This window comes from Meles meles, chromosome 18, assembly GCF_922984935.1.
Source record: "Meles meles chromosome 18, mMelMel3.1 paternal haplotype, whole genome shotgun sequence".
Taxonomy (NCBI): Eukaryota; Metazoa; Chordata; class Mammalia; order Carnivora; family Mustelidae; genus Meles; species Meles meles.
In genome coordinates, this window is record NC_060083.1 from 568,899 (window position 1) to 591,358 (window position 22,460).

At 54.7% G+C, this 22,460-nt stretch overlaps 1 protein-coding gene across 7 annotated transcripts in view; it reads right to left on the reverse strand.

Annotated features, from left to right (window-relative positions):
- The window catches only part of TOM1L2 (target of myb1 like 2 membrane trafficking protein), a 115,650-nt gene that overhangs the window by 39,526 nt on the left and 53,664 nt on the right, over positions 1-22,460 (reverse strand). For all 7 annotated transcript variants that reach the window (XR_006815803.1, XR_006815802.1, XR_006815801.1 and 4 more), the window contains exons 2-4: positions 18,081-18,165; positions 10,950-11,028; positions 4,090-4,239 (exon numbers count right to left, since the gene is read on the reverse strand). Coding sequence is in view for 1 of the 7 variants with exons in the window: in XM_045983741.1 (XP_045839697.1) it covers positions 4,090-4,239; positions 10,950-11,028; positions 18,081-18,165 (314 nt within the window). In the remaining 6 variants the exon portion in view is untranslated. The remainder of the gene's footprint in view (positions 1-4,089; positions 4,240-10,949; positions 11,029-18,080; positions 18,166-22,460) is intronic.

The following is a 22,460-nucleotide window of genomic DNA, read 5'->3' on the forward strand; positions in this document are numbered from 1 at the left end:
GTCAAATAAATAAGATCTTTAAAAAAAAAAGAAAGAAAGAAAGAAAAGCTAGTTTGGAGAGAGGCCCCCTTCCTGCTTCCACTGTAGGGGAGTGATCAGAGGGACAATGGGCTCAGGCTGATTCCTGGTCATCAGAGCGCAGGTCCCAGCTCCACCTGGGAGCTCCAGGCGTGCTTCCTGGGGGTGGGGAGCTCTTCTCCGTCTAACCCCTTGGCCTTAAAAGCTTTTCAAGTGTCAATACGTTCACGGTTTAGGGCTGCCCTTCAAATATCCCAAAGCCAGCTCAAGTCCTCCCTGGGTAGGCCCTGGCCCTCTTTGACCCGCAAGCTTCTGTCTCCCCATAAAACCACCGGCTCCCAGGGGTGGGGCTGGGACTGGCCCACTTCCACTCCGGGCAGTGGGCTCCGAAGAGCACCAGGAAACGCCCGGATGGCGAGGATGGCGAGGAAGAAACTGTCACGGCTCTGGCACCCATACACCTGACCGCTCCTCTTTTCGGTCTCGCTGCATTTCCACGATGGCCAGCTGCCTCCTCTCTGGCTGGCAGGAAGGCCGGGGATCCGGCGCCCCGGCCCCCCACCCTTACCATGGCGGGAGCAGCACTTGCCCTTCCCAGAGGGGAACAGTGGATGCTCAGGGCACACTCCCAGTTCTTACAAGTATATTCGACAGGCACATAAAGTCATCTTCCTTCTCCAAGGAGTTAAGAACAGGTTGACAAGATGCCATACGTCCACACACTCATCAGTCGGGCTTTGGCGAGGATGCGCTGGTGAAAACAGCTGCCCAACTACACCGCTCCAGGGCCGGCGGGAAGGAGCAGCAGGGCCTGCAGGCGTAATTCCCGGAGCGTGGCCATCCCGCATCCCCCCGCAATTCCGCTCCCAGCTGTGAGGCTGAGCCTTAAGGAATCACTCGTATTTTCCTATTTTTGACCGACAAAGACGGCAGTTTCACATATTCGACTTAACACAGGCCTGATACAAACAGACCCACATGCCTACCCAAAGACGCCTTCAGGCTCTTAACAGCAGCACTTTTCATAGGGGCCCCAAACTGGGAACACCACGTGCCCACCATCCGTGGGAAGGAGACACGGTGCAGGGTGCATTCACCCAAAGGGACTTGGCCCAGGGAAGTGAGCAACGGGAACAGAAGGCCAACGATCATACCCAGTGACAAGGTGAGACCCACCAACAAGGCGCAGTCAGACGCGCCGACCTAACAGAGTGCTGCTGCAGAGGCCACACACGTGAAGTTCAGGACACGAGCATTCCATCCAGGCTGCGCGGTGGGGGGGTGCTCCCAGGCAGCTGGGGCTCTCTGGGCATGGGTCATATTCTGCGTCATGACACCAGGGCTGGTTACCTGGGTGGGTTCAGTCTGTGAAAACTTAGCCGTACGAGCTGGTTTAATGTGTGACCTCCTGCTCACATACAGAATTCGATGAAAAGAAAAGAAAGGGCTGAAAACCCCGTTTGTTCTTTTGTCCACCCCATCCCGGAAGCCACGCCAGCCGCCAGCTCTGAGTGCTGTCCGCTTTCAGACAAAAGCTCCTCAGGAAGGTTCAAAATGCAGAGGAAGAACCCTCCCAGGCAGGTAAGCAAGCCCACCAGAGAGTACCTGATCCAAAGCCCTTGATGTTCTCCAGCGGGACCGTCCAGAGCATCCTGGTTGACCAGCCCATGAGGCCCTCGGGGGCCCATCCCGCTCCTGCCCCCGTGGGCGGGCGCTCATGCCACCGCCGAGCCGGCAGGGGGAGCCCTCACAACACGGGCGCCGGCCGCTGGGCCCCCGCGGGCTGATCTCAGACCCTGGGCTGGGAGTGGGGAGGCAGGGACACGGCCTCGATTCTGCAGATGAGGAGGAGGCAGCCCAGCGAGGTTCCAGCAGCTGCTGAGGCTACACGGCTGTAAGAAGCAGTGCCGGGAGGAGGCTGAGAGCCTGGCGGGAAAGCTGGGCCGGCGCCCCCAGGGACAGCTACAGCCACAGCCAGTTCATGAGGCGTCCCAGAGCCCTCGTCCACAGGGTGATGCGGATCACAAGTCTGGCCACGGCTGTGCCTGTCAGCGGGTGGCCAGGCCCGGTGGGCACAAGGGGTTCAGGTTGGGGTGCCCCCTCCGTAGTGAGCGAAAAGCCACCGTTTACGGGCCCGACATCACATACTGGGGTGTTGGGGCAGGGAGAGTCCTGGGCAAGTCCCCGAATGGGGGAGTTGAGGGGAGTCGGTGAGTGGTTTGAACCTGAGTGTGCGAGCGTGTGAAAGAGGGAGGAGGGAAGGGGACACATGGAGACCGGCCAGCCAGGAGGGCAGAATGAAGACACAGGGAGCTAAGAAGGAGTGGCTCCGCGGTGGTCCACACTCCTCTCCTTCCTTAGAGCTTCGGCAAACCACACTCACCCATTCGTTAGGAAAAACAACTTACCGAACACCTACACTACACAATCAACCGCTCTAGACCCCGGGGTATGATGCCCATGGGCTCTCGGGGAGCTCAGAGCCAGACAGGCGAGAGAGAAGTTAGCCTGACGCAGAGAAGACCACCAAAGAGGGGGATAGCGGAGAGGGCACACTGCAAACCTAGGAGCGGGGAGGCCTCCGGGGGCCGCCTGAAGGGTGGATGGGACTTGTAGGCAGAAAACACAGGAGGAACCTCGGCCGGGGTCCTACCTTCCTGTCCAGGTTCAGGGGCCGCCACCGCCTTGAGTGCCCCCGACGCCGCCCCCCGACCACAGTGCCTCCCGCCCAACCCAGGCCGTCGCCCTCCCCACCTCCCATCGTCTTGGCTCCTCCAGACCCTTATCTGTCCTCCACCACAGCACTAACATGCTTGTTGACAAATGTGCTTGCCCCCTGTCACCGGGGGGCTCGGTCGAAAACCCAGGCCCGTCCGTGTGCGCCCAGCTCAGACAAGTGCAGTGGCCCCGCTGCCCACAGGACAGAGCACCAGCTGCCGGCGTGCACAGCCCGCGAGCCCCTGGCCATCCTTCCGGACTCATCTCCTGGCCCCAGACATTCTTTATCACACTCTATGAGCCACATGACAGCTTTAAAGCATCCCCTTCTCTTTCAGACGTGCAGCCTCATTCCCCCACTCTCAAGGCTGGACCTGGTGACTCCCTTCTACCAAATGGAATATGACAGAAAAGACAGTGCGCGACTCCGGAGAGTCGGTCCCAAGAGGCACTGCAGCTTCCTTCCAGCCCTCTTGGATCCCTTGTTCCAGGGACAACCCGCTGCCATGTTATGAGGACACTCAAAAGAGTCCACACGGCGAGAAACGCAGGCCTCCTACCAACTGCCAGCGAGGAGCTGGGGCCTCCCGCCAGCAGCCCGGCGGTGAGCCACCTTGGACGTGGCTCCTTCAGCCCCTCGAGCTCGCAGAGGAGGCAATCCTGGCTGATGTCTTGACCACAGCCTCTGGAGAGCCACCGTCACTCACCTACGCTGCTCCTGAATTTCTGACCCACGGAAACAAGGAGGTAATAAGCAGGTGCTGTGTTAACCCCCTAAGTTCTGGGGTACTGTTACAGAGCCGCTCATGCTGAATACAGCCCACCCATGTCAACTGCTGTCTTCGACGCACGTGCTAGCCCTCTGCCCGCGCTATTTCTCACGCTCTGCCCTTCCCGCCAAGCTCCCCACGTCCTGCAGGGTCCAGCAGAAATGGGACCTCCTCAGTGAATCACTCTGTAACACCGTCTCCTCGGATCTCACCCTGCCTGTCACAGAGCTGTTCCCGACCAGGACCCGGCCAGCCCTGCATTTGGCTCTAGTCTGGCCCTTCCTGCTCCACGTTGTCCCCGATGGCTCGGAGGCCTATCCGGGCCCCCGACCTGCCCCTGGGGGGCGGGCAACAGAGAGCCAGGCACCCAGGAAACCAGTGGAGGCTCTGTCAACCGGCTGACAGCGACCCCTCAGGGTTTTATCCCAGCGGCACAAGAACAGAAACACAAGCACTCTGCAACAGGTCTTTAGACCCAAGGGCCTCCCTTCTTTCCTCCAAACCATGGGAAAGCACGAGGACCCACTGCCCAGGGGCCCCACCTCACTGGGTCCCAGCAAACGGACAAGGGGAGCTCGCCTACCTGGATCAGAGCGAGCACCTTGTCCTGCACGATGGTGGGAGGGTTGTTCTTCGGAGAGATGATTTTGACCAGGACGCTGTCGATGAAATCCCGGTTGGCCACGAGAACGTGGAAGCGGTGGCCACAGTTCTTCACACACGTCTCCAGCACCTGAGGCGGGTGGGGAGGAAAGGAGGGTCACCGCGGGGGCAGCTCAGTTTCCACCCCGACCCCAGCCTTTGCTTCTCCCGCACAGCCGCGTCGCGTCGTCTCCTCCAGAGTCACACCGGGATGGCCCTGCCTCCCTCCACTCTAATTCCCCGTCCCTGGCTGACTAAAGTCGCCTGTCCCTGCACAATAATCGGGCAATTAGTTGGTAATTGAAGCACCAGTTTTGCATGAGAAGGATGCTGGTGTTTTAATGAGATCAAAATGACTGAGCGGTCCCTGAAAATTAGCATTTTAACTCCTCTCTCCAGGCTTCTGGGTGTGAGACATCAGCCAATGGGACTCAGGCTCTTGTCACAGAGAGGGCTGCTGTGACAGCCTGAATTGCCGCCTGAATTACGGGCCCTTGTGTGTGAGTAAGCAAGTGAACTCACACACGCCTCACACAGCCCTGCCTCGGCAACTACGACCGGCAGTGACTAAGGATTTTCTTGACAAATGGTTCGTGGGCCTCCGCTGCCCGTCAGCTTCAAGGTCCACGTTCACTCCCAACCCTGCTCTGTCTTCCCGTTTGGAAAAATGAGGTACCCAGTGCATGTGGGTTCCGGCCGATGGCCAGTGTGGCTCGAATCTCAGCTCTGTCACCAAAATGGCCCAGGAGAAGCCTGTCAGAGCCTCAGCTGCCTCATCTGCGAAGCAGGTACACGAGTGCCCCCTTGCAGGACCACAGTAAGGACGACAGAGTGTGTCTGATGCCCCTGGCACAGTACCCTGCGTTGCGGCCGGGGCTGTAAATGAGGACTAAGATGGCATGATTACCGTTCAGGAGGCTGCTGAACACACTGGAGGAAAGGGAAAAGTTCCCAGTCCCCACAGGACAGGGGAGAGGCCCTCTTGGAATTCAGGGGTACCCACTGAAGGGTCTCTCCGGCCTTGAACACGGCTTTCTGAACTTCTCAGCTCTCAGTAAACCGCCCAGACGATCACTCGGTCCTTCCCACACCAGCATCCCCCAATGCCATGGTCAAATAGCAGGAAACGCTTCCTCAGAATGTGCCTGGCAACAGAGGACATTTCTGGCTGCCTGGGTATCTTCAGTGGCCCAAACTGAGCTGACCGCTGGTGACCTCATGCACCCATCCCATGCCGGCTGGGTTCACAGGATGAGGCACTGACGAGGCATGGCCATTAGGAGAGGCCCACACGCCTGACACTAACAGAGAGCGGACTACGCGCTGGGCACTGTGCGGGAGCCTCCACGTTACACACCATTTCATTCCAGTCTCACAAGAATTAATTCTCTTTAAGTGGTCAGCCTTCTCCGAAGTCCTTGTCTCCTCACCCACAAGGAGGCCACAGGGCCACCCCCGCCCCCCAACAGTTCTCCTCCAAGATCAATCGGGAGTCCCACAGATGACAGGCAACGGGTGCCAGATTTCTTGTTCCTTCATCCGGTCCTGGAAATCACCGCTAAGAGGGGCATTATCCCATTTTCGAGATGATGAAGCTGAGGCCTGGAGATGCCGGTAACTTCACCGAGGAGGCCACAGCTGGCCTGTGCCCCCGGCCCGGCAGCCACAGAGCCCGTCAAAACGGTGCCTTTCTCCACTGCCTGCCTGCACCGTAGGAGGCTCTGGGTTCTTCTCAGCTTGTCCAGGAAGATTCCACAGTCCAGCATCCTCGGGTCACCAAGGTTTCCCTCAGCCAAGGGGGCATTCTCTTTCTCAGCCTCTGCGTGTGCCTGATTCTGGGTGTCACCCTCACAGGGACCACGGGGACTGCAGAGAGGAATGAGAGGGGTTCTTCCTGCCCTCCGGGAACTTACAGTTTCCCTTCTTTCTAGCAGCCTCTAAAACCCTCTGCTAACTCTGCCTATGCAGGCATCGGGCTGCTGGGGCCAAGGCAGGTGGCAGGAAGAATGGTGTATTTTATGAGCAGCAGGTGGGGAGGGAAGGGCCGGAGGCTGGAAGAGAGCAGGTGTGGTGGGAAAGGACATGGACAAACGGGAGCAGGAAGGCCGGTACGGCAGGGCAGCCGTGCTCTACAATCTCGCTCAGGGCAGTCGCAGGACGCCCGCACACCTTCGGGAGCACATCCTCACGTCTTCCAGGAGAGCAGACTCTGAAGTCAGTGTGGCCGAGGCTGACCCTTCGGGCTCAGATACAGGTTTGGAAATGCCCCGGACAGAGGTGGCATGTGCTCCAGAGCAGCCCCGCAGCCTAGCAGAGCAAGAGATGCAGGAGGCCCTCACTGGCTGGCAAGGGCCACTCAGCTACTTCAGGGACTCTGCCCAAAACGGCCTTAGTAAATGAGTCCTTGTAGAGCATGAGACACACAGCAGCTATTTTCTAGCAGCCAAGGCTTACGGAGTAACAAAAGGTACCTCTAAGCAATCAGAAATGGCTATTTCAAGTCCATTTCAAGTCCATACACTGCCTATACACCCAAGCAGAGAGCCTCTCTGGACCTCTGATGAACTCCCACTTGGGGTAAATATTAATATTTTTGACAAAGGTCCACAAGGAGCAGGAGGACTGAGAACAACTAACATAGTAAGGGAAGACAAAGACAGAGAAGCCATAAAAGTAGACATGAGATCACACAACATGCACCAGGCTGGGGCCTTTGGTATAGTGACAGGATCCGCACATGTCAGAAGGCTCCCAAAGGCATCTCTGGATTTGCAGAGAAGACCTGACCACATCAACAAATAAGCAGACAAAAAACTTAGGAGTAGATCTAACCAAGGAGAGGAAAGATCTGTACCCTGAAAATTGTAAGACACTGATGAGAGAAATTAAAGAAGCTACAAATAAATGGAAAGGTAGCTCATGTTCATGGATTCGAAGAACTAATATTGTTAAAATGTCCATAGTACCCAAAGCCATGTATAGATTTCACAGAAATAGGAAAAACAATCCTAAAATCCATATGGAACCATAAAAAAGCCCTGCATAGCCAAAGCAATCCTGAGAAAGAATAATAAAGCTGGAGATATCATGGCTCCTGATTTCAAGCTCTATTACAGAGCTATAATAATCAAAACCAGTATAGTACCGGCATTAAATAAAAAAGACGATGGAACAGAACTGAGAGCCCAGAAATAAACCCATACATACATATATGGTCAACTAATATTTGATGAGAGGTACGACGATGGGGAAAGGTAGTCTCTTTGATGAACAGTGTTGGGACAACTGGACAACCACACGCAGAAGAATTGAAGTGCACCCTTATCTTATACCACTCACAAAAATTACCTTGAAATGGACTGAAGACTTAAATGTAACACCCGAAACCGTCAAACTACCAGAAGATAACACAGGAAAAAAAATTCCTTGACACTGGCCTTGGCAAAGATATTTTTGGATGTGACCCCAAAAACAAAGGCAACAAAAATGAAAATAAACAAGTGGGACTATGTCAAACTAAAAAGAAGAAACAATCAGCAAAGTAAAAAGGCACACCACAGAATGGGAAAAAATATTTGCAAACCATCTATCCAATAAGGGGTTAATACCAGAAGTATATAAGGAACTATATCAAGAGCAAAAACGCTCCCAGAAAACAACAAAAAACCCAAAACCAATCCAATTAAAGGTGGCCAAAGGTGTTGTTTTCTGGGGCCTTTTCTGCTCTTGAGTTAGTTCGTTATATACTTCTGATATTAACCCCTTATTGGAGAGATGGCTGACTCAGAGCATGGGACTCTTGATCTCGGGGTCGTGAGTTCAGGCCCCACACCTGGTGTAAAGATTACTAAAAATAGATAAATAAACTTTTAAAAAATGGGCAAAGGACTTTAAACAGACGTGTTTAAGGAAGATGCACGATGGCCAACTGGCACATGAGAAGATGCTCAACATCACTAATCATCAGGGAAACTGAAATCAAAACCACAATAAGAGCTCACTTCACACCTGTTAGAATAACTATTCTCAACAAGACAAGAGGGCGCCTGGGTGGCTCAGTGGGTCGGGCCTCTGCCTTCGGCTTGGGTCATGATCTCAGGGTCCTGGGATCGAGCCCCGCATCGGGCTCTCTGCTCAGCGGGGAGCCTGCTTCCTCCTCTCTCTCTCTCTACCTGCCTGTCTGCCTGCTTGTGATCTCTCTCTCTCAGATAGATAAATAAAATCTTAAAAAAGACAAGAGACAAGTGTTGGCGAGGATGTGGAGAAAAGGGAATCCTTGTGCACTGTTGGTGGGAATATAAATTGGTGCAGCCGCTACGGGAAACAGTAAGGAGCTTCTCAAAAACCAGGAAAAACAGAGCTACCATATGATCCAGCAACCCCACTTCTGGGTATACATCCGAAAGAATGAAAACAGGGTATCAAAGCGCTTTCTGTAAGCCCATGTTTACCACAGCATTACTCACAGTAGCCAAGACGCGGAAGCAGTCGCAAGTATTCCAGGTCATCGTATAAAGACAATGTGACATGCGTGTGCTACTTCCTTCTCTGTCCGTATACACACACACACACACACACGCACGAATAATCTTCAGCCATAAAAAGGAAGTAAAGTCTGCCTTTTGCGACAACGTGGATGGACCTTGAGGTCATTACACTAAGCGAAACAACTCAAATACAGAGAAACAAATACCCAATGTTCTCACTTACATGCACAATCTAAAAAAAGCGGAACTCATATCAACAGAGTAGAATGGTAGCTGCGGGGCAGGGGAAATGGGGAGATGTTGGTCAAAGAGCACAAATTCCCAGCTATGAGTGAGCTCTTGGGATCCCGGGACCATAGTGACTATAATTAACAATACTGTAGTATATACTTTGCAGTTAAGAAATTAGATCTTTTTTAAAGATTTATTTATTTACTTACTTAAGAGAGGAGAGCGCGAGCGCGCACTCGTGTGCACACATGCATAAGCCCGAGGGAGGGGCAGAGGGAAAGGGCGAGAACCCTCAAGGAGACTCTCCTCTGAGCAGGGAGCCCAACACAGGACTGGATCCCAGGACCCTGAGATGATGACCTAAGCAGAAATCAAGAGCTACACACTCAACCAACTGAGCCGCCCAGGCGCCCCAAGAAATTAGATCTTAAATGCCATCTCCCCCTTCCCCAACAAAGGTAGTTATGTGGGGTGACAGAGATGTTTACTAACCTTAAGGTGATCGTCATTTTGCTATATACGTGTGTATCAAATCATCACACTGTGCACCTTAAACTTACATGTGTTATAGGTCAGTATCTCAGTAAAGCAAGGGGAGTGACAAGAATAAGCCTAGCCATCAGAGAAGTTTCTATGATGTTCACCATATTCTTCCAGAAGGAAGTAAAGACAGAGACCACGTTAGAGATTTCCATCCACGGGTGCCTGGGTGGCTCAGTCGGTTGAATGTCTGACTCTCAGGTTTTGGCTCAGGTTGTGATTTCAGGGTCGTGAGACCGAGCTCCACATCGGACTCCGTGCTCGGTGTGGAATCTGCGTGGGATTCTCTGCCTCTCCCCTGCCCCCTGCTCTCGTGTCCACTCATGCACTCTCTCTAAAATAAATAAATAAAACTTAAAAAAAAAAAAAAAAAGGAAGAAAGATTTCCATCTTACCAACATGGTTAGCACAAAGTTGGGTGTGTAAAGGGGTATGTTTTAGATACCAGGAAACTGCCCCAACATCTTAGAGTTCATTCCCTGGTGATTTTAGTTACTAAAAACAATTAATTTTGGGCATCACTCTGGGTTTGGTGAATGCCATCGCTCAAATGCTGAGAAAACACCAAAGCTTTCAAGTCACTATTTCTCAGCTGGTCTTTTTCGTCTTTATTATCCAAACCCCAATTCTCTGGCAGAGAACACTCTTCTAATAAGTCTTGGGTTTCCACTTGGTTGTAAAATCCAGTTTCTCTGCTTTAAAAGGAAACATGTTACAGCTGTTTTGGATAAACAACAAACTATTCAAACCTGCAGAGAGCCCCCCGCCCCCCGCCCGGTGCTGACCTGTTACAGCTTTCATTGTAAGAACTCACTGTGGCCCAGATTTTGCCACATCTCAGTAACTGTTAGCTTTCCAGACAGAAATAACACCCAAAGTTGTCCTTTTGAGTTTCCCGACATGTTAAGAAAGGGCAGAAATCTGATCTGTCTCTTCCGGAAAGGAGTCACTAGGTTGACTTTTTCCAGAATCTCTGAACCAATGACCAGTTTCTACACCTCCACAATCCAAAGCTGGGCACTCACTAGCCCGAAGTCTGGGTGAACCCACAGAGCTCTGTCCGCACTGAGGGGCCGATGACATCTGTTTGGGAAGGTTACTGAAAGCAACCGATTCAACACCTGAAAAGCTCAGCATAGTCCCGGGCAGGTTCTGGGTGGAAGGCAGCAGTTTTGTAAGGAGGGACGTGACAGCCAGAAAGGCAGCCGGCGGGGCTGCGTCACAGCAGCCTGGTGGCCGGAAGGACGTCCACAGCCAGGCCTTTGGCTTGTCTGCTCTGGGTTTCCGTACTGGTCAGTGCCTGATCCCCTGTTCGTATGTATCAGCTTGCAGCTCGTGCTCCACTTCGGGGGAAGGCAGGAGAACCCAAGGGCACTATGGGAAGGCTCTGGTACACCCCAGGGGTGCTCCCGCCAAGCCATCCATAGGCCATGGCTGCCAGAGGCTGTGCTGAGTGGGCGGAGCGAAGGCCATGGGAGCGGGACAGGACCACGAACATGGATCTCCCCAGACGCCCTCCCACCCCCACGAGGGCAGCACTCACCGTCAATGCCAGCATGACTTCTCTGTAGTTCCGGTTCCCGTTGAGCCGCTTCTTCAAGGCTCGAATGGCGTCCTTGGGCCTGGAGAGAAGGAAACGTTAAAACCCTTGCGAGTTCCACTCGGGGGCGCTACCCTATAGAGTCACTCCTGTTGGTGAGAACCAGCGTGTATACGCGGCTGCTGCTTACACACGAAGGATCAGGTGGCACGTCTATACACACAGAAGACCGGAAACAAACGAAATCCTCATCACCGCGCAGCAGCTTAACTTTAAGAAAAACCTGTTTAGGGGCACCTGGGGGGCTCCGTGGGTTAAGCCGCTGCCTTCGGCTCAGGTCGTGATCTCAGGGTCCTGGGATCGAGTCCCGCATCGGGCTCTCTGCTCAGCGGGGAGCCTGCTTCCTCCTCTCTCTGCCTGCCTCTCTGTCTACTTGTGATCTCTCTGTCAAATAAATAAATAAAATCTTTTAAAAAAAATCTGTTTAAATTTTTCTAACTTAAATGAAACATTTTCTAATTTGTTTAAAGTTTAAGTTTTTTTAGTAATCTCTACAGCCAACATAAGCTCGAACTCACGACCCTGAGATCAAGAGTCGCGTAGCTCTTCTGACCGAGCCAGCCAGGCGCCCTGAGACAGGCTGATTTAAGTCATGTTTATCCACACAATGGAACACGATAGAGCCATGGGAAAAAATAAAGACACTCCTTAACACGGAGCCAACTCGAAGAATTGTGAACAGTCGTGTGCAGAGCAGCGATAAGGTACGCTCCTCTCTGGCTATAAAAAGACAACACACGTAATGCACGCACACACACACACCAGCAGGGAGGAGAAAATCTCTGTATGGGGCCCCAAGACGCTGGTAACTCTGGCTGCCCTCTAGGAGGGGAGCTGGGTGGCAGAGAGGAGAGGGTGGGTTTGTCACGGGGCTTCTTTACGGTCCTTTTTTCCATTTTGCATCCCGTGCAAATATTCTTTATTCAGAACAATAACTAACCCACTGATGGGGGGGTACGCTGAGAGACAACAGACAGACACAGAAGAAAGAATGGCCAGCTCCTTGCTAAGGCCTGGATGTTCAGCTCTTCCCCAGTTCCATGGAGCTCCTTTTTGCCCTGAGAAAACTTAATTAAGGGGCGTCTAGATAGCTCGGTCAGTTAAGAGCGTTCATCTGGGGTCATGATCTCCAGGTCCTGGGATCAAGCCCGCATCATCGGGCTCCCTGCTCAGCGGGGAGTCTGCTTCTCCCTCTGCCTCTGGCCCTGCTCATGTTCTCTCTCTCAAATAAATAAATGAAAGTCTCAAAAAAAAAAAAAAAAGAAAGAAAGAAAACTTAATTAAGTCTTCTCAAAACCCAAAGACTTGTGTGTTTTTAGGTAATGGAGCTGATGCGGATTCCCAAAGGCATGTTCATAAGCTGATTGTTTGGAACCTGGAATACGTTCTTAAATCACAGAGCTGGGAGTCATGGTCCCCGGCCAGCCCTCTAGAAGCAGCTAGAAGGTGCAGCCCTTTGGTCTAACAAGTTATTTCGTTTATTCTAAGCCAGGATCCACCAAAGCTGTGGGACTCTGCTACCTCTGGCATGAAGTCCCCGGGCCCTGCTGCCCCATCACCCGCACTCCTGGGAGTCCCCAGTCTCCCTGCAGGCTGGCCTTTTGCTACACACGCGGGCTCCAGCCCTCCCCTGATCAACATGTCAGAATATCTGGGTCTTTCGAAAGCTGAAGGTTTATAAGTCAGGGACCTCCTATTCCTATAGCTCTCAAATATTTATGATCTCTTTACCAAAGGAAAAAGCCCTTTCGGATATGTGTGAGAAAGCTGGGGGAAGGGAGGTTGGAAGCTCTGGCAATCAGCCCCACGGAGACAGAAATACACAGGAGGCAGCCAAGACTTTTAGAAGAAATTTTAGAACGCCCAGAGTCACCTATTTCCCATCCTGAACTTGAAACGTGGCTGCCTGAAGGAATTCTTGGCTCCTGAGCCCAAAGGCTGACGGGATGAGTTTCTCTGGGGAATGGGCCCCTGCCAAGCGTGTTTGCAGTATGGCTGCAGTTTCCAAACAGGAATGCTGACTTCTGCAAATATGGGACTTGACAAGCTCCTGGCTTTGAGGACTGCTTGTGGACTTGAGCTGGTGAAGGTCAGTGGCTGCTGGCCAGGAGCGTGGATTGATTTCCTTTCTCTCCAAGGCTCTGCCAAGCCACGGTCAGCCCTGACCCCCAGCTGCCATCCCTCTCAAATCCAGTTTTGTCCCTCTCCTCTTGAACTTCCACCCAGCAGAAAAATGAGAACAGCCTCCAAGGGCCGCGATCACTTAGAGCTCACAGAGCAGAGCGTGAGAGCTCTCCCAGTGTGGGGGTGATGGCAGCGGGAGGAGAAATCAGAGAGTCAGCAGGCTCCTGGGTTAGAGTTAAAATGGAAATTCAGCGGCGGGAAGTACTGCCTCGGAGTGACTGGGTGAGCACAAAAGCAAGTATTTATCTCTCTCCCCGGGGGGAGAAGCTTCAGAAAGGAGGATCAAAGTCATGTCAGAGGAACTGCAAAGTTTCAAGCAGCAGCCGCAGATTAGACCGCAAGGAGCTGGAATCAGGGAAAAAGGAGAGAAGGAAGAGTCAAGAGCCAAGATGGAGCCCAGAGAGGAACAGGAAGGGAGGGCCCCCTGGAGATGCCCCCCACCCCCACCCCAGGCCCGGTAGCAGGAAGGTCAGCACTCCGGGCCTCAGGACCTGGCCTCTGGGCCATCTTCGGCCTCCCCAAGGTTTCCTCCACCCCAGGCTCCTAAGAACCCTTCTTTCTCGTCATACCGGAACTCATCTCGTCCTTTGGTTCCAGAACCACTGCTTTGCAGCGGCTTTCTCTTTATTCCCTCTGAGGACACGGCTGTCCCTCCTCCCCCACTCGGGACTCTTCCTCTCCCTCCTGTCTGTCCTCCCTCCCTCCGAGCCCTCTCTCTGCTGTTATCCTGCTCCTCCCTGCAGGCCCCCGCTTAGAGGCTGAAGGTTCCCTGAGCCAGGGAAGGTCCGGACGTGGTTAGGAAAATGCCCCAGGTCAGCGGGTCAGCGGGTCCTTCTCCGAGACACACACCAGAGTCCCTGGGGAGCACATCACCAATCCATACACCTGGGTCCGAACTAGGTCGGTCTGGGCAAGGCCTGGTAAGCGGGGCCTAAAACATTCCCAGCTAGCTAGGTTCTTGAGCTGGGCACTCCTGGTTAATGACTAAAGACGCAGGGGACAAGGGACGGTCACACAAGGCCTTACGATGGAGGGCATCTCAGCCTTGGACACTTTAGAGAAAGCCCAAAGAGGGGCCTATGGGCCAGTTCCAATCTGCACCCCCAGGACCACAGCATCGCAGAGGCGAAGCTCTGAATAAGAAAGCGTAGGCAGAGTTTGGGCCGCTGGAGCCAGGCCAGCGCGGGCTTGCATCCTGCCTCTGCCCTTCTCAGCCAGGCGGTGACGACCTCTGGCACGTGACCAGACCACTCCGGACACCTCAGTCTCCTCAGCATGGGCTGCCTCTGCCTTCTAGGCTTGGCACGCGGCGGCCTGGCGTGCAGACACGGCAAGCCCTCAGAGCACAGCGGACAGGGTGGGCCAGGCAGCCCACAGCCATCAGCACCCAGGACTAGCCAGAGACCACCACAGGTGAAGGCGGCGGGGGACACCACGAGCCAGGTGACGTCTTTAACGGGTGAAGAGCACGTCCCTATGCAGAGCGCGGACATGGACGCACACAGAGCCAGACGCTTCGTAATGTTTATTCCTTTGATCCTTCCAACAAGCCTCTGTGATAGGCACTAGCGGTACCACACTTCGTAAACAAGGACTCCGAGACATGGGGCGCACACGGCCCTAGAATGCCAGCCCGGGCAGGTGGCTCCGGGCTCCACGCCTCTGATCCTACGACAGTCCCCTTGCCACTCGGGTCCACCAGCCTGGGTGTCTGCCTTCCTGCCTGCCATCCACCCGCCTCACCCGGCGGGTGCCCTCCTATGCTACAAGATGCCACGTGGGTGTCCCCTCCTCCAAGCAGCCCTTGCCGCGGACAGCCCCAGGGCCAGCCAGCTGCCGTGGCTCTGGTCTCTCTTGGTTAGAGGCAGCGTCTCTTGGCACGCCGTGTCACGGGGGTTGCATTCTGCATTCCTCAGCAGAGGAGTCCCTCAGGGACTCCATCCGTGTGTTCTTACGTACCGAATGCTTGTCAAGACTCAGTCAGACGTCCACTGCGCTAGGTGGTGGCAGAAAACGGCACGTGCAACAGAATTCTGCCTGCATGGGGTGCACAGTCGAGGGGGGTCTGTGGGGGAGACAGCCACTCACAAACATCACACGGACGGACGTGCTGTGCCCTCGTTCGTAACTGCAGGCCTGGGAGCGTGGGCCACTTTAGAAGGTGCCCCAGCCGCCTCGACTCTGGGAGAAGGAAGCTCATCTCTCACATATCCGTACTCTCCCTGCTCGCCCAGACCACTTGCGGCCCCAATACACTGCCCTTTCATGCTCGCAAACGTACTCCACCTCTCTTCCTGGCCCACTGAGGTCCAGCCCAAAGCCTGCCCCCCATGTCTGCGGCGATGGGCACACACCTCGGCCACAGCACACCCGGGCCCCCCAGGTGGACCCCTCCATCAGAGCAGCTGGGGCGCACTAGCCTTAGCATCCTGGAACCGGCTCCACCTCTGTCTGTGGGGTCTGATGTGGCTGGAGGACCAGAGAAAGGAGGACAGGAGAGGGGGACATGAGAGAGAAGGGGAGCCCGTGACTCTGGCAGCGGAAATGCAGAGCCGCCAACCACTCTGATGTGGCTGTGTGCCGGGCACCGAGCTGACCACCTGCACTTAGAGGCAGCAGTATGCCATCTTGGGCTGAAGACGCCCCAACACGCGCCTGCAGCAAGGCTCCCGCCCCCAGCTCCATACCCAGGCCCTCCAGATGGACAGCATCCCCGCTGGGGCCTAGCGGGCCGCTCGCAGCTGTAGGATTTTAGCTGACCTTCTGATCTTTGTTCCTCGTCCTGCTCCTTCCCTATGGTGGCTCAGTCCGAAACACAGGAGTCTTCCTGACTCTTCTCTTCTCTCCCGCCCACAGCCACCTCTGCACACCCGCTGGCCCCACCTTCTAAATATATCCCGAAGCTGACCGTCTCCCTCTCCCTCCTCCACTGCAGTCCATGTCAAAACTGCCAACACCCCACTCCTCCTAATTCGCTTCCCCTCTTTCTGCCCTTGGACCTTCCTACCAGGCCACTCTGATTACGGTAGCAGGAGAGATCTCTTTACAATGGACGTTAGAGGGGCGCCTGGGTGGCTCAGAGTATTAAAGCCTCTGCCTTCAGCTCAGGTCATGATCTCAGGGTCCTGGGATCGAGCCCCACATCGGGCTCTCTGCTCAGCAGGGAGCCTGCTTCCCCCTCTCTCTCTGCCTGCCTCTCTGCCTGCTTGTGATTTCTCTCTCTGCCAAATAAACAAAAACTTTTTTTAAAATGTGCATTAGACTTGGGGCACCTGGGTGGCTCAGTTGGTTGGGTGTCTGCCTTCAGCTAGGGCTGTGATCCCAGGGTCCTGTGATCCAACCCTACATCAGACTCCCTCTGCCGTCCCCTCCATGCTCTCAAATAAATAAATAAATAGATAAAATGAGTGTTCGACCATGCCCCTCTCTGCACAAATCCCCTCCCCTCCAAGTCAAGGCCAGAGTCCTGCACTGTCAGGATGGGGGCAGGTCCCGCTCTCCTCCCTCTCTCCACACCTGCCCCACGAGCGTCTTTGCTAGTCCTCCAACACACTAGCCCGCCCTCTGTCCCAGGGCTGCTGTGCTGCTGCGGCTTCTGCCTAGAAGGTTCTTCCCTGCTGTCAGGCTCACACCTCACCCCCTCATCTCCTTCCAGTCGCTCTTCAATGTCACCTTCTCAAGTGAGGCTTTCCTTCATTCCTCTGCTTAAAATCGCTGACTCCTGGGCCCGCCCAGGTGACTCAGTTAAGCGGCTGACTCTGGATTTTGGCTTAGGGTCATGACCTGGGGATGTGAGATGGAGTCCCGAGTCAGGCTCCGCGCTTAGCAAAAGGTCTGCTTGGGGTTCTATCTCCCTCTCCCTCTGCCTCACTGCCCCAGGGCTCGAGTTTATTCAATAAATACATAAATAAATAAATATAAATATTTATTCAATAAATACATAAATAAAAACATTAAAAAAAAAAAAGCTAAGCCCCAGCCTTCACCCTCCCTTGCTTCATTTCATCCAGACTTGTCACCAGCTGACCATGTAATGTGACCACGTAATGGAACGCGCAATGGCTTCCAGGGCTTCTGTCCTGCTCCCTGCCGTGCCCTGGACACTCATCACACCAGGGCCCAGCACGAGGTAGCCCCTCAGTCAGTATCTGTTCACTGAGAGCAGGACCGGCCCAGCTGATACATGGCAAGGCGGCAAGGGCCAGCGCCAAGAGGCGAGCCCAGGGCTGCCGGAGTCCGGCCTGTCCCCCTGGGCACTCCGTGGACGGCTGCAGAGGGCATGGCTACAGGAAGCACCGTTCTGTGCCGCATGAACAGAAGCCGAACACAGACCGATCTGGAGGAAGCGTAAACAGAACGCAGCTGGAATGCCGAAGAGGATGCAAAGGGAACAGCCAGAAAGAACCAACCCGGCAGGGGAGGGATGTTTTGGGGGGTGAGGGGACCCTGCCAGACACACCTGCTGCTCTGTGCCTCACACCGACCTTCTCCCTCTAGAACTCCGTGGGCCCTCTCCCTCCTGCGCCTCCAGACCAGCAAAGCAGGACAGAGACAGCCTCGAGTTGGTGAAGGGGAGGCAGAGCCAGAGAGGAGGGCAGGAGGGGTGACCAGCACAGGGGACCAGGTAACCAGGAGACTTCACTGTCGTGACGATTCAAAGTAGGTCATTAAAAGAGGGCCTCACTGCTTGGGGGACACTTGGGGTCCCCACCAAGTGCGGGCAGCGAGAGGAAAGATAATGAACTGTATCCATTTATTAAATGCCAAAGCGAACAGCCTGGAAACAAAACAAAGTCAAACACCCCCGCCCTTAAGCCCTGACAGGCTCTGAGTGACCCCCCAGGAGCTGACCGGCTTCACGGGAGATGGGGGGGAGGGGGACACACATACCCTTCCTCCGTCTCATTGATAATGTCGCAGATCTCCATGTTCAACGTCCAGTCCTCGCTCTGCAGGGAGCCATCTGTTGCCTTTTCTGTAAAGTCAGAGAGAAGACGGATTTACATTTCTCCCGGAACAAGGGGGCCCTGGCAGGAAACAGGAAGGGCCCAGAACCACCACATTCTCCTCCCAAGCAGATGGGCTAACAGAGCAGTTCTAGGGGCGCTGCCTGCACAGGGAAAATCCAGAGCGGGGGGGAGAGAGAGATCTGGGCCTGAGCTTCCCAAGATGAAAAGTTCTGGAGATTGGCCGCATGACAGCGTGAAGGTGCTTAACACTTAAAACATGGTTAAGACGGCAATTTTTACGGGATGTGGGTTATAATACAATTACAATTTTCAAAAATTAAATTAAAAAAAAAAACCCACAGCCGCCTTAAGACAGGTATTATTCCCTCCTGCATTTAAAAGGAAGGAAACAGGCTCGGAAATGTTGGGTGATTGGCCAGGATCTCACTACTGGACTGGGGCTGACGTGCGTTCAAGGTCAGGTCTGCCCGTCTCCAAAGCCTAAACAGTTGATTGACACCACCCTGCCTACTAGCCAGGCTGGACTTCGGATCCAGACCAATTCCAAACCTGACCCATCCCAAACACACACTCCATGAGGGGGAGAACACCGCCACCGTCTTGTTCATACAACCCACACTTCCGCTGCTACTCAAGTAATGACGCCGGTGACCCGCCTGCGTGCAGGAAGTGCCCGTGTCCTTACGCGCATACTGGAGCTCACACACCCAAACAAAGCCTGCCCTTCCAGGCGGCGCCAACACACTCCCGAAATACAGCTGTTGCTCAGAACATTTGTGCGACAGCTTTGGTCTGCATTTAAAAAGCCGCGTTGTTTTAAATTTTTGCCAAAAAAGGCATATCCCCAACTTTTCTGCCCTCTTTATCCATCAACCACAGCACCCAAAGACCCCTGACGCGCTGGAACGTGCAGCAGACTGGACAGGGCACTGGGAGACGAGAGGCCCCGTCCCCGAAGTCCTCGAGCATGCCAGGCTGGCAAGGGACGGAGGTAGTGTTTGGTGAGTGCCCTGTACAAGAAGAGGAAAGCGCGTACGGAGATGGAGAGGCAGGGATGGGAACCTGTGTCCGAGACCGGGCAGAGGCAGACGGACCCCAGAGACACTGTTCCCCAGCACGGTGCACGGCATGCATGTGGAAAAGAGGGGCCACATCAGGAGAGCCCCTTCGGGGGTGGGGACAAGAGGCATGGTGGGAAAGGCGGAGGGCTGAGGCCCCCTGGATAGACAGCTCGAAACACCAGTCGGCTTAGCCTGCAGAAGCAAGGACTAAGAGCAGTGGCTACAGGAAGGCTGAGAGGACGGGCCAGAGGAAGCTTCTGGAACGGGCCCTGCAGTGTGCTCCCTTGGCACCGGGCTTCATCCGGGGCACCGGGCAGGCAGGTGTGTGGGTTAAACGGTTCACGCCTCCAGCCCACTGCTCTCCCTGCTACCCTCAGTTGTGTCCAAGCAGCCCTCCCCTTCAAAGTGTCCGCTCCCAGAAGAGACGACTCCCCAGAAAGGCCCCAACAGCAAGGGAATCTCTGCGGCCATAAACGCAGAGCACGCCCTCAAGATAAAGCCACTCGGCCTGTGGTATCCCCCTTCTGAGCCGGCCTGGGGAGAGGCTAATGGCCTTAGGGCCCTTCGGAGCAGGACATCTGTCCCTGTCACAGCACCGGCCGCGCCCAGACTCTCACGAGGAAAAAAGTCTGTGACTGCACTTTGGTGGGGCCATAGGGACACTGTCTTGGGAGGCTTAATGGAGGAAATATTAAATCAATGAAACCTCATTTCCAAGTTCGGTTTAGCAGCAGAATCCATTAACCTTATATTCACCCGCTCCCTTCCTCTAATCATACCGGGAAGGGGTTCAAAGGCATGATAACTTATCCTCCGGGTAGCAGATTCTATTCAATTACTGGGATTCTGAGTTTCCAAGCTAAAAGGTATATACTCGTTTTGATTATAAAGAATCAACCCAAAAAGAATGCTGCTTTCTTTTCATTTTGCTGGAAATGCCACATAAATACAAGCGGGGGTGCTCGGCTCGGCTGAAACTGAGGAGGGGAGCAAGGCCGACAAAGGAGCTCAAACCGGTTCTGACTCTGCTCTCCTCGTAAAAGGCTTCCCAGCAACGGGAACAAAGTTGTACCTGATTGCCCCTGCAACGGCCGCCACTCAGTGCGGGATCCCTCACTCGGCCCTGTCCCCGGCCCAGAGGAAGCAAAATTCAATCTCATTTCTTTTGTCACGTAAATCGTCAAAACCGAAGATAAATCCTGGTGCAACAGCAGAAACACAATGCTCCAGGGAGCACCGGGCCAAGTCATTCCCAGCAGCCAGCCCTCGGGACGGATAAAGATCAAAACGCTGGTGACCCTGGCTACAAAAGCTGACCTTTCCGAGTTCTCTGGTGAAATGCTAATGGCCAGGGGCTGAGCAGGACAGGGCTGGGCAGGGCTGGGCTGGTCAGGGCAGGACTGAACAGGGTTGGACTGAACTGCGCTGGGCTGAGCAGGGCAGGGCAGAGCTGGGCTGGACTGGGCAGGGCTGGGCTGGGCTGGGCTGGGCTGCACTGAATAGGCCAGGGTTGGGCAGGGCAGGATAGGGCTGGACTAGGCTGAGCAGGGCAGGGCTGGGCAGAGCTGGGCAGAGCTGGGCAGGGTAGGGCAGGACTGAACAGGGTTGGGCTGGACTAGGCCGAACAGGGCAGGGCAGGGCAGGGCTGGGCAAGGCTGGGCAGAGCTGGGCCGGACTGAACAGGGTTGGGCAGACTGGGCTGAGCAGAGAAGGGCAGGGCTGGAATGGGCTACACAGGGCAGGGCAGGGCAGGACAGGGCTGAGCTGGGCTGGGCAGGGCAGGGCTTAACAGGGTTGGGCTAGACTGGGCAGGGCACGGCAGGGCAGGGCAGGGCTGGGCTAGACTGAGCTGAGCAGGGCACGGCAGGGCAGGGCAGGGCTGGGCTAGACTGAGCTGAGCAGGGCAGGGCTGGGCTAAGCAGGGCAGGGCATGACTTCACGGGGCTGGACTCGGCTGGGCTGGACCGGGAAGGGCTGGGCAGAAACAGCTCCCATTAAACCTTCAGTGCAATACAGTAGGCTAGCTTAACGCTGTTGCCATGGCATTTTCCCCGCTCAGAAAAGGCTGCCTCCAGCCTGGTGGAGGCTGGGGACGCCCTGAAGCCTGGACCCTGCCGGCAATGACAGCGCTCTCTCCAGCTTGGTGTCTCCGTGCCCCCCGCCCCCGCCCCCACCGCCTGGAATCCTAGGCCGTCCTGCTGGGAGGGGCCTCACAAGCCAGCGGCACGGTTTCTTGGCTGCTGCTGTCTACACTTTGATGTTAAATATAGTGACTTCAGAGCAGCCAGCACCAGAAGGCAAAAAGAGGGCTGGCTTTAGCATTCCGCATTCAGCAACATCCTTTCGGTGAGAACGGAGAAACGGAGAAAAAACAGCCAAATTATCTACCTCCCCAACAATCAAGGGTGTGGGCAGGCGCCCTGAGGCAGTGGCACAAAGGAACAGCACAGGGTTGCTTTATGCCCGGTGTAGGGGAAGAAGAGAAGGGGGTCTGGGTGGGCAGCAAGCTCAGCTGATAAGACGCACCAGTAACAGGAAACGAACCTTCTGGATTACTATATGCTCGTGAGGCAGGCTGGCACATACCAGTCAGGTGGAAAGAAAAATCAATCCTGACATTCTCCACAGAGCCATTATTGCCTCTTGCTTCGAATTCCTCACATGCTTTGTGAATGTTAATTGCAGCGGCTCCCCTTCCACTGGAGAGACAGAGAATGAATTCCAAGTACTCATCCCTATTTTATAGGATGTCCTTTTCTCTGACAGTTGTCCCTGCTTCTCTCTCACCCCCCTCAAAGGAAGATAAGAGGACAAGAAGAAGGTAGACAAAGTACGTCTGGCCAGCCTGTACACTGTTGGGAGACAGCTTTCTCTTCTCAGGCAAAGGCAAAAATAAAGCCCCACGGTCCCCACGCCCTTTCCTTGAGATTGGCGGAGCCTGGGGTGGGCCGTGCGCTGTCCTTGCGGACGGAGAGAGAGAGGTGATTAAGACCCTACCCAGATGGGCAGTCAGTAAAGACACGGGTCCAGCCTGAGCTGTGACCGACGGCAACCACGGCACTCTGGGGGGCTCTGATACCTGCGCCCTGGTGCCAAGGAGCAGGGAGGAAATTAGCGGCCCCCGCACACACACTGTGACAGACAACAGCTCGCTTCTTTGAGCAGAACACAAAGGTTGACAAGAGAAGCCAGAGAGAATCAGCCGGTGACTGTGTGAAGTCCCAGAGGAAGCGACCAAG